The 15,735-nt window shown below is 37.2% G+C and overlaps 4 protein-coding genes across 4 annotated transcripts; 3 read left to right on the top strand and 1 right to left on the bottom strand.

Annotated features, from left to right (window-relative positions):
* Positions 1-1,636: 1,636 nt before the first annotated feature.
* On the top strand, positions 1,637-4,413 carry LOC142980480 (trypsin, alkaline C-like). The gene is made up of 4 exons (XM_076125899.1): positions 1,637-1,708; positions 2,808-2,976; positions 3,426-3,672; positions 4,094-4,413. The coding sequence occupies exons 1-4, from the start codon at positions 1,663-1,665 to the stop codon at positions 4,379-4,381; spliced, it is 750 nt and encodes a 249-aa protein (XP_075982014.1). The 5' UTR covers positions 1,637-1,662; the 3' UTR covers positions 4,382-4,413.
* A 1,845-nt stretch (positions 4,414-6,258) lies between these two features.
* Positions 6,259-9,617, top strand: LOC142980779 (trypsin, alkaline B-like). Its single transcript, XM_076126358.1, has 4 exons — positions 6,259-6,304; positions 6,641-6,809; positions 8,772-9,012; positions 9,330-9,617. Exons 1-4 carry the CDS (start codon positions 6,259-6,261, stop codon positions 9,615-9,617), a joined length of 744 nt encoding a protein of 247 aa, XP_075982473.1.
* Positions 9,618-10,695: 1,078 nt separating this feature from the next.
* On the bottom strand, positions 10,696-12,350 carry LOC142980778 (trypsin, alkaline C-like). Its single transcript, XM_076126357.1, has 4 exons — positions 12,305-12,350; positions 11,799-11,967; positions 11,283-11,523; positions 10,696-10,983 (listed from the first exon to the last, which is right to left on the bottom strand). The coding sequence occupies exons 1-4, from the start codon at positions 12,348-12,350 to the stop codon at positions 10,696-10,698; spliced, it is 744 nt and encodes a 247-aa protein (XP_075982472.1).
* A 1,712-nt stretch (positions 12,351-14,062) lies between these two features.
* Positions 14,063-15,708, top strand: LOC142980777 (trypsin, alkaline C-like). Its single transcript, XM_076126356.1, has 3 exons — positions 14,063-14,070; positions 14,480-14,726; positions 15,421-15,708. The coding sequence occupies exons 1-3, from the start codon at positions 14,063-14,065 to the stop codon at positions 15,706-15,708; spliced, it is 543 nt and encodes a 180-aa protein (XP_075982471.1).
* Positions 15,709-15,735: the final 27 nt, after the last annotated feature.

Raw genomic sequence — 15,735 nt, 5'->3', positions numbered from 1 at the left:
CTTAATAAATAGGCTATCTAACACTGAAATAATTTTTCAAATCGGATCGGTAGTTTCTGAGATTAGCGCGTTCAAACAAAAAATGTTCGGATTTATAATATTACTATAGGTGAGGACCACACTGAAAAAACACGGCTAAGTCATAGAAAGTAAGTAATGAATAACATGATTATAAATTGTCGTGGCATTGTGATTCTGTGGTGGCACCAAGAAACAAAGATTTAAATGATCTACAAATATATCTTAAGCAAGAGCTGTTTCAAAATAATTAGAAATGGAAAAACCAATAGCATCGTGTTATCAAGTAATATTGTAATCGGACATCAGTTAATTGGGGTTTTTTGTCTCTTAAACCTATTACTATCTGATTACTGTTAGATAGTGGTGGACGGGATGTACTTACAAATGTAATGAATATTAGGTCAAAAGTAAAATATTTAGGTGTTCACTGAAATTATATTAGGACCATGATATAACAATGCAGATTGTATCGTGCACTTGTTATTAAGAACAGTTTAGGTAGAAAATGTTTCGTAGTTATCAGAAAAGAAAAGGCTAACTTAATTTTTAAAGAACTATTTACTAATATAATATATAAAGTTTTAAAAACCAAATTGTTTATTGTTTTTCTCAGACAAGGTTTAATATAATATTGATCAAATTTTATCTCTCGAATTCTTTTAAAAACAATTTATTGCAACTCATTGTGCAATAAGTTCACTTAAGTACACAAGTCCCCTTGGGGGTAGAATAATCGTAAAACACTAAATCACAGCAGTCATACTCACCTGTCGGAGAACGACTACTGGGTTAAGCAACCTTCATCGCGAACTTTACATAGATGGGCGGCCGCTTCGTGGTAAATGAACTCAGCGTGCTTAGAAAGGTACGTGAAGAGTCGGACAATTTTCGTCTAATCATCATTATTCTGGACTGCCTCCGTGGCGCAGTGGTTTAGGTCACCACGCCGTAACATTGCGTCAGGAGGTCGTGGGTTTTATTTGTGCGATCCACAAATAATTGTTCCGTGTGCGAATCGAACCCACGACCTCTCGAGCAACGACAGCGGTGCGGCGTTCGTTCGTTCGTTCGTCGTATGGTTAGTGGTCAACCTAGTGTCAAAGTTGTTCAAGCCGCCCGAGAGGCCTTTGACATGGCTTAACGACTATTATCTAAGTAGACAACAGCCGGGACCGACTTTTTACGTGCCCTCCGAAGCACGGAGACGCCCAGCTCAAATACCACTATGCGGTCACCCATCTATGAAATGACCGCGCCATGAGTTGCTTAACCCACAGATCGTTTACCGACCGGTGAGCGCAACTGGCTATGGGCGCCTCCCCCATTGGCGCGGCGTGGCGACTTAATTTACTGCGCTACGGTTCATCACTAGGTAAACAGTGTAACAAAATGGTTTTTGACATAATTTTTTGTTTAGAAACCTATATTTTTCCGTTAAGAAAATCACATCAGCTCATCCATATCAGTTTCAGTCTAATAGCTGATAATTAAAAGATTGCACATATCTTTCTTATTTTAGTCATCATAATTATGTAATACGGCATAATTATGATGACTAAAATAAGAAAGATAAGATTAGTTTTGTTGATATAAATGCTGTTGATTGAAATTTTATGTAGTATTTAATTGATATTGAGCAAAATGCGTGTGTTTATTTTGTTAGCTGCTTGCTATGCAGCTGTTTCAGGTATGTTTATATACAATTTACATAATTCTCTATCTTTCTCGAGGAAGCAATCAATTTTATACCACACATAATTGTATCATTATAGTCCTATTAATATGAATAAACTATAAACAGCCATACTATACTAGTCCATACTAATATTATAAATGCGAAAGTAACTCTGTCTGTTTGTCTGTCTGTCTGTCTGTCTGTCTGTCTGTCTGTCTGTCTGTCTGTCTGTCTGTCTGTCTGTCTGTCTGTCTGTCTGTCTGCTACTCAATCACGCCTAAACTACTGAACCAATTTGCATGAAATTTGGTATGGAGATATTTTGATACCCGAGAAAGGACATAGGCTACTTTTTACCCCGGGAAAATGACACATTTCCCGGGAAAATTCAGATGGCGAACGGAGTCGCGAATAATCAATATTATAATGACACTGAAATAACAAAATTCCGTTGTCATGGCAACTGTTTTAATGGCGGATATGCCTTAGCGCGATTTCGTTATATTAATAGATATATATAAATAATTTTGAAAATATTTTTCATCACGCTACGACCAATAGGAGCAGAGTAACAGTAAAAAGTGTTACAAAAACGTGGAAAATTCTGACCCATTCTCTCTTATGTGACGCAAGCGAAGTTGCGCGGGTCAGCTAGTGCTATATAAACATATGCTGGTATTGACTTTGACAGTTATCACCTAAGATCGGTTATTAATACGGTTTACTGATATAATGAAATTGTGATAACTCAGAGGAAAGCAAGCTACTATCAATGTTGTATGAATGTGTGTTATTGTGTTACTGGTATTTTTGTACTGCCTCTGGATAATAAATTTTGCATAGTGCCGCATAGTAGTGTTTTAGCTGGGCGTCTCCGTGCTTCGGAGGGCACGTAAGAAGTCGGTCCCGGCAGTTGTCTACTAAGATAACAGTCGTAAAGCCAGTCAGTCAATCTATATTTATTCAGAGCAACTTCATACAAATCTTTTTCCCGTTTCTCAAAGAAAACAAGGAGCAAACAATGAGCCGGTTTGGTCTATTCTTAAGTTTTGCACCTAGCAACACATATTTTGGCGATTGTTTTTATTTATTTAGATTGTATTTATTCTAGCTGTCCCCTACAATGCTCCTCGGATTGTGGGTGGTGCTGTCACCACTATTGACAACTACCCTTCCATGGTTGTTATTCTTCGAGGACCTAATATGGTGAACTTCCTTCAAATGTGTGGTGGTACCATCTTGAACCAGAGATCTGTTCTTACTGCTGGTCACTGTTTTGAGTAAGTATTTATTGTCGTCATATAAATTAGTAGAAAACAAATAACATTATTTGATTTAAACTCAAACCTATGGTGTTTAAAACGTAGATGCTAAATTGATCCATTCCAATCATACAAGATGTCTGACCTATTTAAAATGATAAATGATTAATAAATGGCACCTAAAAGTAGCAAACACTTATAAACAAAAAAGGAAAACTATTTCCAAATTAGGTAGCAGCTCGCCCTGGTTTCGTCTGGGTTACACTGGCTTGACTATAACAAATTTTACATTTAAACCTTCCTCGGGTATTGCTCTATATTATTTTGGCTAGTGTCGTTTGAACAACCGCTCGAAAGACACTAGATACGATTTCTTGAATTTTAAAGCTAAAAATATCCACCTAGATAAGTTTGAGAAACTTCTGCATAATAGCTTTTAATAACCGGTCTTCTCAATTTGTTTTCAGTCCACCAAACACTTTAATGTACCGTGCTCGCATCGGCTCCACATACGCCAACAGCGGGGGCATACTTCACTACATCAGCAGTATCCTCATTCACCCAGAATTCAGGGACGGCCATGACGTTGCACTGTTCCGCACTGCCAGTCCCATTGTGTACAGCAACGTCGTACAACCAGCTCCTATCGCTGGTGCTAACTATAACCTGAGAGACGATGAGGAAGTGTGGGCCACTGGATGGGGTGATATTGCTGTAAGTAAAATGCTAGAACAATTTAAAATATCGGTGGTGTGGTGCAAAAAAGTGCATAGCACTCGTAACTGGCGGACCTGTACCGTAATTCTCGACCACTATCGACTACCGACAACCGGTTAACTATCGCAAAATTGTGTTTGACAATCGGTTCAGCACCTCTAGTGGGTATCGTAAAACTCTTTAGTACATTCTAAATGTCAAACTCTCGATACTCGACAGTGCCGACTGTATAGAATTGTGCTACTGTATGTATGTCAAGATATATCGATGTGAATGAAGCTGGTAGGGCTCCCAGAAGCAGAAGCATCTTGGGCTCTTAGTAAGTGGCATTTTTGTGACCTCTCTCTACCCCTAAAGAAGGCCTGATTTAATGTACGTATAAGAAATTGTATAATTTGGGTATTTTTTTCAATTACAGTTAATGGGACCCAGATCTGAAGAACTCCGTCACGTTCAAATCTGGACCATCAACCAGGATGTTTGTCGAGAGCGTTATCGTAGGGACATTGCCGACCATTTCCTTTGTACCGGTTGGCTTGATGTTGGTGGTCGTGACCAGTGCCATGGTGACTCTGGTGGTCCCGTCTACCATCATGGAGTGGTCGTCGGAATATGCCACGCAGGAATGGGATGCGCGTCCCCCTTTTTCCCCGGTATCAACATGAGGGTTTCATACTACTCTACCTGGATTCAAAATAACGCTTGAAGTTATAAAAATTCAAAATAAAAAGATCTCGAAAGACAGGTTTTGTTTTAATTGATAGAATTCAAACGTTAAATTAAGTAAGTTATTTGTTTTTTATCTGTATAGCAGGAAAGCAACGTTGTTTGTGCTGTCCCAAAAAGAAAAATTACCACTGAGCCAAAAAGAAATGCAAAAAGAATAGGTATTTACTTTTCAAAAAATGGATGGTAGGTACTAAGGTTGGCGTGGGCAAGGTATTTTTTCTTACTACTTTGGCTTATGTAAAAACAAATGACCGTATTCTACATAGCACAGTCATTGATCCGACAATTGATAATTGGGGTGTAGCGGCTCGCTACATACAGCGACATCTACTGAGACCAGCGCGCAACCAACCACCACGCGCAGTGTGACTGACGTCACAAGTCCTAGACCGCGCTATCGAAGTTTGCACTGCAACTGACTATATATACAAGTTCCCGACTACAACAGTCGGGCAGCCTAGGCCCACCAGGCACGATCACCTCGCCTGGTCGGAGGATCCTCCCTTTGTGTTGGAGGAACATGATCACCTCGTTCCTCCACAGGGGTAAGCACCAGAAAACGCCTGCGTTCAATCGAGAGTTGCTAACACAGCACGTTGAGTCCTTTGGTCTAACAGAACCTCACTATAGGCGAGAGCATGCGCCGTTGCGTCGCTACTTACCCAGTGATATTAGTGAGTGCTGATCAAGTGCACCACCAAGTCGTTCGACTTGGTGTTTGGACTTGGTGAACTTGATCAGCCTGAAAAGAACTGAAAAGAAAAGGTAAATTACATTGCTGATTTTGAAGACTCTGTAGCATCAATTAATCATTCGAAAGTGATAGATAGATCTAAGTCCGCCGATAGTTTCATCAATGTTCCAAATTATATATCAGAAAGGAGAAATCAAACCTCAAATCCTAGAGCATATTAGTAGTTAGTTTAGTTTTGCCCGCAAAAATATGACTTATTGTATAAAAACATGATTTTATTACACTTAGATTATTTGAACGATGAGTATTTAAAATATGAGCTACTGGTCCATGAAAGTGCTAATGAAGGGTGACTTTCCAATGTCTCTCAAGCGTAAACTTATCGACATGTGTATTCTGCCCGTCCTAACTTACGGAGCTCAAACATGGTCACTGACTGAGTCTCAAAAGTCCAAACTCAATGTTCGCCAAAGAGCCATAGAACGCAGTGTTCTTGGAATAAAATTAATAGACAAAATCCGAAACTCGGACATAATATGTTCATGGACTGGTATTACTGATGTGGGCACGAGAACCGAAACATTAATGCCTCCTCTACACTACTCGCGGAGTTCCTCGGCGAAATACTCAGCCGAATTTGATTGAAGTCCGAAGTGAATCACTACACATTCTTTCAACTTTGCGAGGAGCTCGTTCCTGTAGCGTGTAGGTAACTTCGTGGCCTTTTTGACTTGGGCGCGAAAACCGACAACAAACGGAAGTCGGCCGAGGCAAGGTAGCGTTGGACGAAGTAAGTCAAAGTGCCTCTCTAGATTATTCTATTCGTCTAACCTCGTTTAACTTCACAAGTAGTGTAGAGGAGACATAATATTTATCTTCAAAGTAAAACACCATCCATAAAATACTTTTTTTTAAAGTCAATAAGGAAATAACACAACGTTGCAACAATCGCTCCACTGCAGCACTGTGGTTTAAAACGATTTCGTTTTCGTATTTTAGTTTACGTGCGTATGTCATTTTTTGAGAATTTTCCATCGTTAAACGATAGACAAAAATGAAGGTAATACGATTAATTTTCCCGTAAGATAAGATAATGTTAAAATATAAATAGTACCGGGTTTTTTAAGTGATTTATTGTATCATCTGTATTGGAAAGCAAAATGCGCGTGTTTATTCTGCTAGCAGTTTGCTATGCTGCTGTCGCAGGTATGTACCGATTTATTACATTGAAAAAGGTTCGTTTAATTTCTGAATAGTTTCAGAATTTATTCAGTAACCGTTATTTACCTGACAGATACATTTTTGTATTTTTATGCAAAACAATAATGACTCCCGATTCGGCGCTTGAGGCTAATACAAGTTCAACAGAAGAATAATAAAGTGTGTAAAATTATTCATCATCATCAATTTAAAAATAATCCCTATATATTTGTATATAAATTATATATTTTGTGTAGCTCTCGTCTCTTTTGAGTTTTCGCCATTTCACCCAGTTAGGTCATTAAGTTTTGCTGTCATGATATTATACACTTTTCTTTCTAGCTGTCCCCTTCAAAACTCCTCGTATTGTGGGTGGTGATGTTACCACCATTGAAAATTACCCGTCCATGGTGGTAATTCTTGGATCCTTTGATACGGTGAATTTCTCACAATTCTGTGGAGGTACCATCATAAACCAAAGATCTGTGCTCACGGCTGCTCACTGTTTTGAGTAAGTAATCATTTACAATTATTATATTTAGGATAACGCCACTAAAAGAGGGTTTTACCTAAAATAAGATTGCAGATTCATTTGGATCAGAAACTGATCCAAAATTCATTGACCCTGGCTAGCAATACTGTAAAGTACTTATTGGTTAATGGAACCGGACAATATTTTTAATACAAACATTACTTTTTTAGCTTGAATCCGAAACTTCTGAATTGAGTTATTTCTAGGCTCACCTACCTGTACTATACATATAATTTATTTATACAGGGTGTGGCGTAAATAATGGATAATCCTTTACCAGCGGATGGGCGACAACCCAACTGATCTAAATATCAAAATTTACCTCTGGCACAAGTATCATAATTTTTGAGATTTTGGCCATTTTGTGTGTTTTTTTAAAAAAGCGATTTACGCTCGTTCTTTTTGATGCTGTGATCACAATTTAAGTATTTTTTTAAATCTGTTTTTTGCAAATAAATCCTGAATAGATGTGCTATTGAATCTACAATCTTGTTTTGTTATTACTACTTGTTTTTTATTTAAATTATGCATTCAAAGTTAAATTTTATAATCTTTCACAACTTTTGTGCAACTTTGAGCACTTGTGGTGAAAAAAAAATGTATGGTGGCTTTACTGCCCACGCCATAAATAATTTCTAAATTTTATTAGAATTCTAAATTGGTATAACATGCAGCATTAATACCGATTATTGTCAAAATATTACAACGAACTTAAATTATTAACACTTTTGCCGGTCGACTAATTTTATTTTATCAGCGCGTTTAAGCTAAGTTTGCTTTCAAATATTCATGTTTATAGGGTTATTACACTATGAAAGATTATTTAGATGATAAAAAAGCTTGGAATTGTGCTGCTTCTACCAAGTCTATTTCAAAATAATGTATTACAATTTGATGAAAAATGATTTTTTTTGTCAACAGAGTAGTTTTCTTTAGATTTCTAATTATCTTTATTATTTGAATAGTATTTATGTTTTGTGTTTCTTTTTTTTTTCAACGCTGCACACAAGTGCTCAAAGTTGAACAAAAGTGTTGAAAAATTATAAAATTTAACTTTGAATGCATAGTTTAAATAAAAGACAAGTAGTAATAACAAAACAAGATATTAGGTTCAATAGCACATTAATTTAGGATTTAAATGCAAAAATATTTGGCCATTATGTGTTTAAGAAAGCGATTTACGCTCGTACTTTTTGGTGCTGTGATCACAAATTAAGACTTTTTTTTAATCCGTGTTTTGCAATTAAATCTTGAATAGATGTGCTATGACATCTAGAACGCGCTTAGCGTGAAAAAAATAAATTAGTCGACCGGCAAAAGTGTTAATAATTTAAGTTCTTTGTAATATTTTGACAATAATCGGTATTATTGCTGCATGTTATACCAATTTAGAATTCTAATAAAATTTAGAAATTATTTATGGCGTGGGCAGTAATGCCACCATACATTTTTTTTTCACCACAAGTGCTCAAAGTTGCACAAATTTTGTGAAAGATTATAAAATTTAACTTTGAATGCATAATTTAAATAAAAAACAAGTAGTAATAACAAAACAAGATTGTAGATTCAATAGCACATCTATTCAGGATTTATTTGCAAAAAACGGATTTAAAAAAAGCCTTAAATTATGATCACAGCATTAAAAAGAACGAGCTTAAATCGCTTTTTTAAAAAACACACAAAATGGCCAAAATCTCAAAAACTATGATACTTGTGCCAGAGGTAAATTTTGATATTTAGATCAGTTGGGTGGTCGCCCATCCGCTGGTAAAGGATTATCCATTATTTACGCCACACCCTGTATATTTATTCATGAGTCACAAATACTGGTACATGGAATTTTACATTAGAACATATTATATGCATAAGACACACTATATTTAGCCTTGGAACTGTAGAACTAGGATATTGGCATAACTTGGAAATTCTTTTTTTCTTCAGCGTACCAGCAACAATCCGCGCTCGTGTCGGCTCCACATACGCAAACAGCGGAGGCATACTTTACAATATCCAGAGAATCTTCATCCATCCTGAATACAGAATAGATCATGACATCGCTGTGATGCGAGTTGCTGGTCATTTTGTGTACAGCAACGTTGTACACCGAGCTTCTATCGCTGGTCCCAACTATCCTCTTGGAGATAATGAGGAAGTGTGGGCTGCTGGCTGGGGCGATATTGCTGTAAGTACCAGTAGTATTGAAAAAAATACCTTTTCTATGGGGAGGATAATGTCTAGTAACGTGATTAAAACTAACAGCTAACCGCTATCAACTGTCGGCAATCGGCTAGCTATTGACATATTTTTTATGAAATCAGTATCCATCTATGGCGATAAAGGAACAATTTTTTAAGACGCATTTTAAATGTAATACGCCCCATATTCAATGGTACCAATTGTAGAAAATTGCTATACAGTAGCGGACGTTTGAAGAACATGCGCAAACCGTGCAGTCAAAATGTTGGGAGTAATTTAATTAAATATAGTTTTCATTTACAGCATATGGGACCCAGATCTGAAGAACTGCGTCACGTTCAAGTTTGGACCATTAATCAAGATGTTTGTCATCAGCGGTACTCCTTTGATTTTGGCGACAATTATCTGTGCACTGGCTGGCTCGATGTTGGTGGTCGCGATCAGTGTCAAGGTGACTCTGGTGGTCCCGTCTACCACCACGGTGTGGTCGTCGGAGTAACTAATAGAGGGGCTGGATGTGGTTCCCCCATTTTCCCTGGTGTTAACATGAGAGTTTCGTTTTACAGTAACTGGATACAAGATAATGCTTAAGGTTTGACTATTAAAATAAATTGATGTTGAAATAAGGTCCTTTTATTTTTAAAAACTCAAAGACTTTAAGAAATCTAAGACCGTTGAACCCCAACCGGCACATAGCCAGCGTGGTGGACTAAAGGCCTAACCCCTCCCTCGTTGGGGACGAGACCCTTGCCCTGCAGAAGGACGGTAGTGGGTGAAATAAAAGACTCTTAGTCTCGGAGCAGACGTATCGTGGAAGTAGAACCAGTAAAGTGGTAGGTAGATAGCATAGATCTTGAATAGAAGTTCCATGATATACAAATACCTGTGTTTGATACAAGGTATACGAAATTCAGCCAAGGGGAGAAACAAAAATGTCCCTAAAACATAATATTTACGTTTAATTAATATATTTTCCTAACACTCTTAGGAACTGCCCTCTCTCGTTTTATTCTAATGCATTAATCTCTCCATCCAATGGTTGCCTGGAAGAGATTGCCACTGTGCGATAAGGCCGCCACTTGTACTACCATCTTAATTTTATTTTGTTTTTATTTTTATCCATGTCTATTCTTTTTCTTGTATCTTCTTTTTTTATGTTATTTATACAAGTACAATAAAGAGTATTTCATTCATTCAATATATTTATACCGATTAAATTTTTATATCTTTCCAAAAATCAGCAAGACAAGACTAATTTTAAATTGGGTATTTACAATTGTTCAGAAATTCCAAATTACCGTGCGTAAATCGGGAAAATTGTTTGAAAAAATGATAATGAAGAGGTTTAGGTAATATAGTTTGTTGATTGATTATATCTTTGAAATAATACTGCATGATTTGCATCAAATTATTTCTTTTCTAAATATCTATTAGACAATTAAGTTCTTTTAAAACAACTCTAGGGCTTTCTCATATTAGATTAAAACAACCGTATCTTTCATATCGATCACTCTTGAAACCTATAGAGGAAGCCTATGTTCAGCAGTTTCGAGTAATACATATGTGCGGGTTGGGTTTTAATGGTCTTAGATTTCTTAAATAAAGTCTTTGAGTTCTCAAAAAATAAAATAACCTTATTTCAACATCAATTTATTTAAATAGTCAAACCTTAAGCATTATCCTCTATCCATTTACTGTAGAACGAAACTCTCATGTTAAGACCAGGAAAAATGGGGGAACCACATTCAGCCCCTCCATGAGTAACTCCGACGACCACACCGTGGTGGAAGACGGGACCACCGGAGTCACCTTGACATTGGTCACGACCACCAACATCAAGCCAGCCAGTGCACAGATAATTGTCGCCAATATCATTCGAGTACCGCTGACGACAAACATCTTGATTAATGGTCCAAACTTGAACGTGACGCAGTTCTTCAAATCTGGGTCCCATATCCTGAAAATTAAAACTATATTTAATTAAATTACTCACAACATTGAATGCACGGTTTTCGCATGTTCTTCAAACGTCCGCTACTGTATAGCAATTTTCTATAATTGGTTCCATAGAGTATGGAGCGTATTACATTTAAAATGCATCTTAAAAAAATTGTTCCTTTAGCACCATCGATGGACACTGATTTTATACAAAATATGTCAATAGCTAGCCGACAGTCGATAGCGGTTAGCTGTTAGGTTGAATCACGTTACTAGACGTTATCCTCCTCATATAAATTTGTATAGTATAGTACTTACAGCAATATTGCCCCATCCAGCAGCCCACACTTCCTCATTATCTCCAAGAGGATAGTTGGGACCAGCGATAGAAGCTCGGTGTACAACGTTGCTGTACACAAAATGACCAGCAACTCGCATCACAGCGATGTCATGATCTACTCTGTATTCAGGATGGATGAAGATTCTCTGGATATTATAAAGTATGCCTCCGCTGTTTGCGTATGTGGAGCCAACACGAGCACGGATTGTTGCTGGTACGCTGAAGAAAATAGAATTCCCAAGTTATGTAGTACAGGCGGGTGAGCCTAGAAATAATTCAGTTCAGAAGTTTCGGATACAGGTTAAAAAAGTAAGATTAAGTTAAGATTGTTTGTTCGGTTCTATAATATTAACTAATAGATACATGACAGCATTGCTAACTTGGGTCAATGAATTTTGGATCAGTTTCTGATCCAAATGAGTCTGCAATCTTATTTTAGGTAAAACCCTCTTTTAGTGGCGTCATCCTAAATATAATGGTAAATGATTACTTACTCAAAACAGTGAGCAGCCGTGAGCACAGATCTTTGGTTTATGATGGTACCTCCACAGAATTGTGAAAAATTCACCGAATCAAAGGATCCAAGTATTACCACCATGGACGGGTAATTTTCAATGGTGGTGACATCACCACCCACAATACGAGGTGCTTTGAAGGGGACAGCTAGAAAAAAAGTGTATGATATCATGACAGCAAAAAATAATGACCTAACTGGGTGAAAACGGCGAAAACTCAAAAGAGAAAAGAGCTCCTCAAAATATATAATTTACATACAAATAGTTAGGGATTATCTTTACATTGATGATGATGAATAATTTTACACAATTTATTTTTCTTCTGTTGAACTTGTATTAGCCTCAAGCGCCGAATCGGGAGTCATTATTGTTTTGCAAAAAAAATACAAAAATGTATCTGTCAGGTAAATAACGGTTACTGAATAAATTCTGAAACTATTCAGAAATTAAACGAACCTTTTTCAATGTAAAAAAACGGTACATACCTGCGACAGCAGCATAGAAAACTGCTAGCAAAATAAACACGCGCATTTTGCTTTCCAATACAGATGATACAATAAATCACTTATAAAACCCGGTACTATTAATATTTTAATAATATCTTATCTTACGGGAAAATTAAATATATTATCTTTTTTTGTCCATCATTCAACTATGGAAATTCTCAAAAATTACGTACGCAGGTAAACTAAAATATAATTTTAAGCCACAGTGGAGCGACTGTTGCAAAGATGAGGTATTCTCACTGCGACTAAAAAAATTTTTTCATTGGATGTTCGATGGTGTTTTGCATTGGAGATAAATATTATGCCTCCTCTACACTACTCGCAAAGCTAAACGACGCCGACGTTAGACGAATAGAATAATGTAGAGACACCTTGACCTTCATCCAACTTTACATCTTTACATTCCAAATATTTCATCATATCGTTCCGAACCTAAGTGCTTTTGGTCGAGCTATGATAAAAAACAATTAATCGAAGCATATTTAACCGCTTATAAATACCATTTCAGAATTAAACATCAAAAATTTACATTTTCCCCCAAATTACTCTAAAAATCCATGCAATTATTAGATCGTCCAGGTATAAAAACATTTGTATAAAAATAGTTCAAGCCAAAATCTATAGTTGTCGTACGTACTCAACTGTGCTACTGGTGACTGCTGTGGATGCCAGGAGCCAAGATTCTTGCATCAGTACCCTCAATAAGCTTGCCGAGTGCATCACCTCTGCCATCGCTGAAGGGAAAAATGTCACAGCTGTTAACAAGCGATTAATAGCTTCTGCGGCTAATGAGATCCGTTGTGTGGCCGCCAAAATACCTTCGCTGCTCCGCAGGAAATTGGCGCGCCCAATTCGTGCCGACCCTACCTAGCGTGGGACAATGGTATAGAACATATTATATATAAATTTATCTTTGATCATTATTTAATTGATCACCTGATCATTGATGACACATGTGTCATCAATTTAGTTGATCAGTTATCAGCAAATTGTCTGATTTTCCCAAAAGCAAAAATTAAGTCTTAATTCTGTCTTGTGATGAGGCAAATGAAGATAAGATTATTATTAATATAAATAGTGTGATTAAATAGTATTTTATTGTTCATTCATATATTGTTATCATTTGTATGGGAAGGGCAAGATGCGTGTGTTTGTTTTATTGGCTGTTTGCTATGGAGCTGTGTCAGGTATGGAAATACTTTTTTTACACCTGCTTATTGACTGACCGACTTCTTAGAACCCTAAATTAAGTGATTTTTAAATTCTCAGTGTCGTAATATGTGGCTGTTACTTTAGCTACGTTCTCTACCACTATCAACGCCGACAATTGGCTGGCTACCCAGAAATTTTGTATGAAAACATTATCAGCGGCTCCAGCGGGCTCTGTAGGAACTATTTTGGCAGTGCATTTTAAATAACAAACTCTCGATACTCGACAGTAGTCACTGTAGAGAGTTATTATCTCAGAGGCTCCATTCTTGTTTAACGGAATTATAACCCGCTCTTAGACACAAATTAATTTCCCGAGCATCAATCCCTGAGTGATAACCTATTAGTAATCATTATTGCCCTAACAAAATAATAATAAAAAAAACTTAATACTATATTTGTAATTTACTTTTTAGCTGTCCCCTTCACCGCTCCTCGGATTGTGGGTGGTGACGTCACCACTATTGACAACTACCCGTCCATGGTAGCTGTCCTCATGAGTTTTGGTACGGTGGACTTTCGTTAAGGATGTGGCGGTACCATCATGAACCAAAGAACAGTTCTTTCTGCTGGGCACTGTTTTGAGTAAGTGTTTTACTAAGAAGAAACTTTTGATTGTTGTAAAACTTAAATTTAAACCAAAAATAATTATTGGTCTTGACAGATTCTGTTCGTGAATACATTAATAAACATGTGCCTAATGAAAGCTGTTTGAGGCACATGAGGGAACGAGTTTCCTACTCATACAACTTTAAAGAAAGAAATCAATAAATAGAAACTAAATCACTTTAAGTATATATATTTTCTTATCAAGAAATAATGAATGAACTAATAAATAAATGTGAATGATATAAGGAAAGTCAAGGATCGTACCAAGTGGCATTCCTTGATCTATAATAATATATGTATGTATGAAACAAAATGCTATTTTTATTTTGTCTCCAGGCCACCGAACCCAGAGTTATATCGTATTCGCGTCGGCTCCACATACGCCAACAGCGGAGGCACGACGTACAATGTCAACAGCCTCCTCATACATCCCGACTACAGGGAAGGACATGACGTTGCTCTGATGCGCATCGCTGGTTTCATTGTGTACAGCAACGTCGTACAACCAGCTCCGATTGCTGGTCCAAACTATCCTCTAAGAGATGATGAAGAAGTATGGGCCACTGGATGGGGTGCTATTTCTGTAAGTATTATTGTTACTGTTGGCACCAATAATGTTATTGATTAATGTTGTTTTTCCTAAGTAGTGATAGCCGATACGTTTAAGTTGGCACCTCCCACGCAAGTGGTCGCAGGTTTGAATCCGATGCAACACACCAATGACATTTTGAAGTTATGTTTGTATTAGAAATAATTATCAATTGCTCTAACGGTGAATTGAGTGCAGTGGGACAATAATGGGTTAAACAGATTGTTATTGTTTCTTGGGTTGAAGAATGTAACGTTTTAGGTGCTATACCAGGGCATCTGAAGATACTCAACTAAGATAAATAGTATATTGCTACATATAAGAGAATTTGGGTTTAAAGTGGTCGTGAGTGCGTTCCTTCGGAGTACTTAACTACTGAGAAGGCGTAAGGAGAAGAGCCCGCGTAAAAGCCTCGGCCTTCTGTATGTTCGACGCAGCAAACGACCACTCCATTGATGTCGCCGGAGTACGAAGTCACAATGAATCATGAAAATCTTTTTGGTGTAGCACATGACATTAGCGATTTGCAATTCAGTGTATTTAGTTATTTGTTTCTTGTACCAAAATAAATGAACACTTACCTAAAACAAGACACTATCGCCTTTGGACGATGGAAACAATTTAAAAATATTTTTGAACTGTCTTAAACTATGCTAACATCAACATTCACTACATTCTTGATTAACAGATGACAGGACCCAGTTCTGAAGAACTGCGGCACGTACAAGTGTGGTCTATCAACCAGGATATCTGTAGTGAGCTGTATCGAACTGAACTTGGCGAATATCTTCTCTGCACTGGCTGGCTTGAAGTCGGTGGTCGCGACCATTGCTTCGGTGACTCCGGTGGTCCCGTCTACCACCATGGTGTGGTCGTCGGAATTTCACATGGAGGGTCTGGATGCGGTATAGCTTCAAGCCCTGGTCTCAATATGAGGATTTCATATTATTCTAGATGGATTCAAGATAATGCTTAAGGTGTATAAGTGGCAAAATAAATTGAT

The sequence above is a fragment of the Anticarsia gemmatalis genome, chromosome 18 (genome assembly GCF_050436995.1).
Source record: "Anticarsia gemmatalis isolate Benzon Research Colony breed Stoneville strain chromosome 18, ilAntGemm2 primary, whole genome shotgun sequence".
Lineage (NCBI taxonomy): Eukaryota > Metazoa > Arthropoda > Insecta > Lepidoptera > Erebidae > Anticarsia > Anticarsia gemmatalis.
This window is presented reverse-complemented; position numbering and strand designations above follow the sequence as displayed.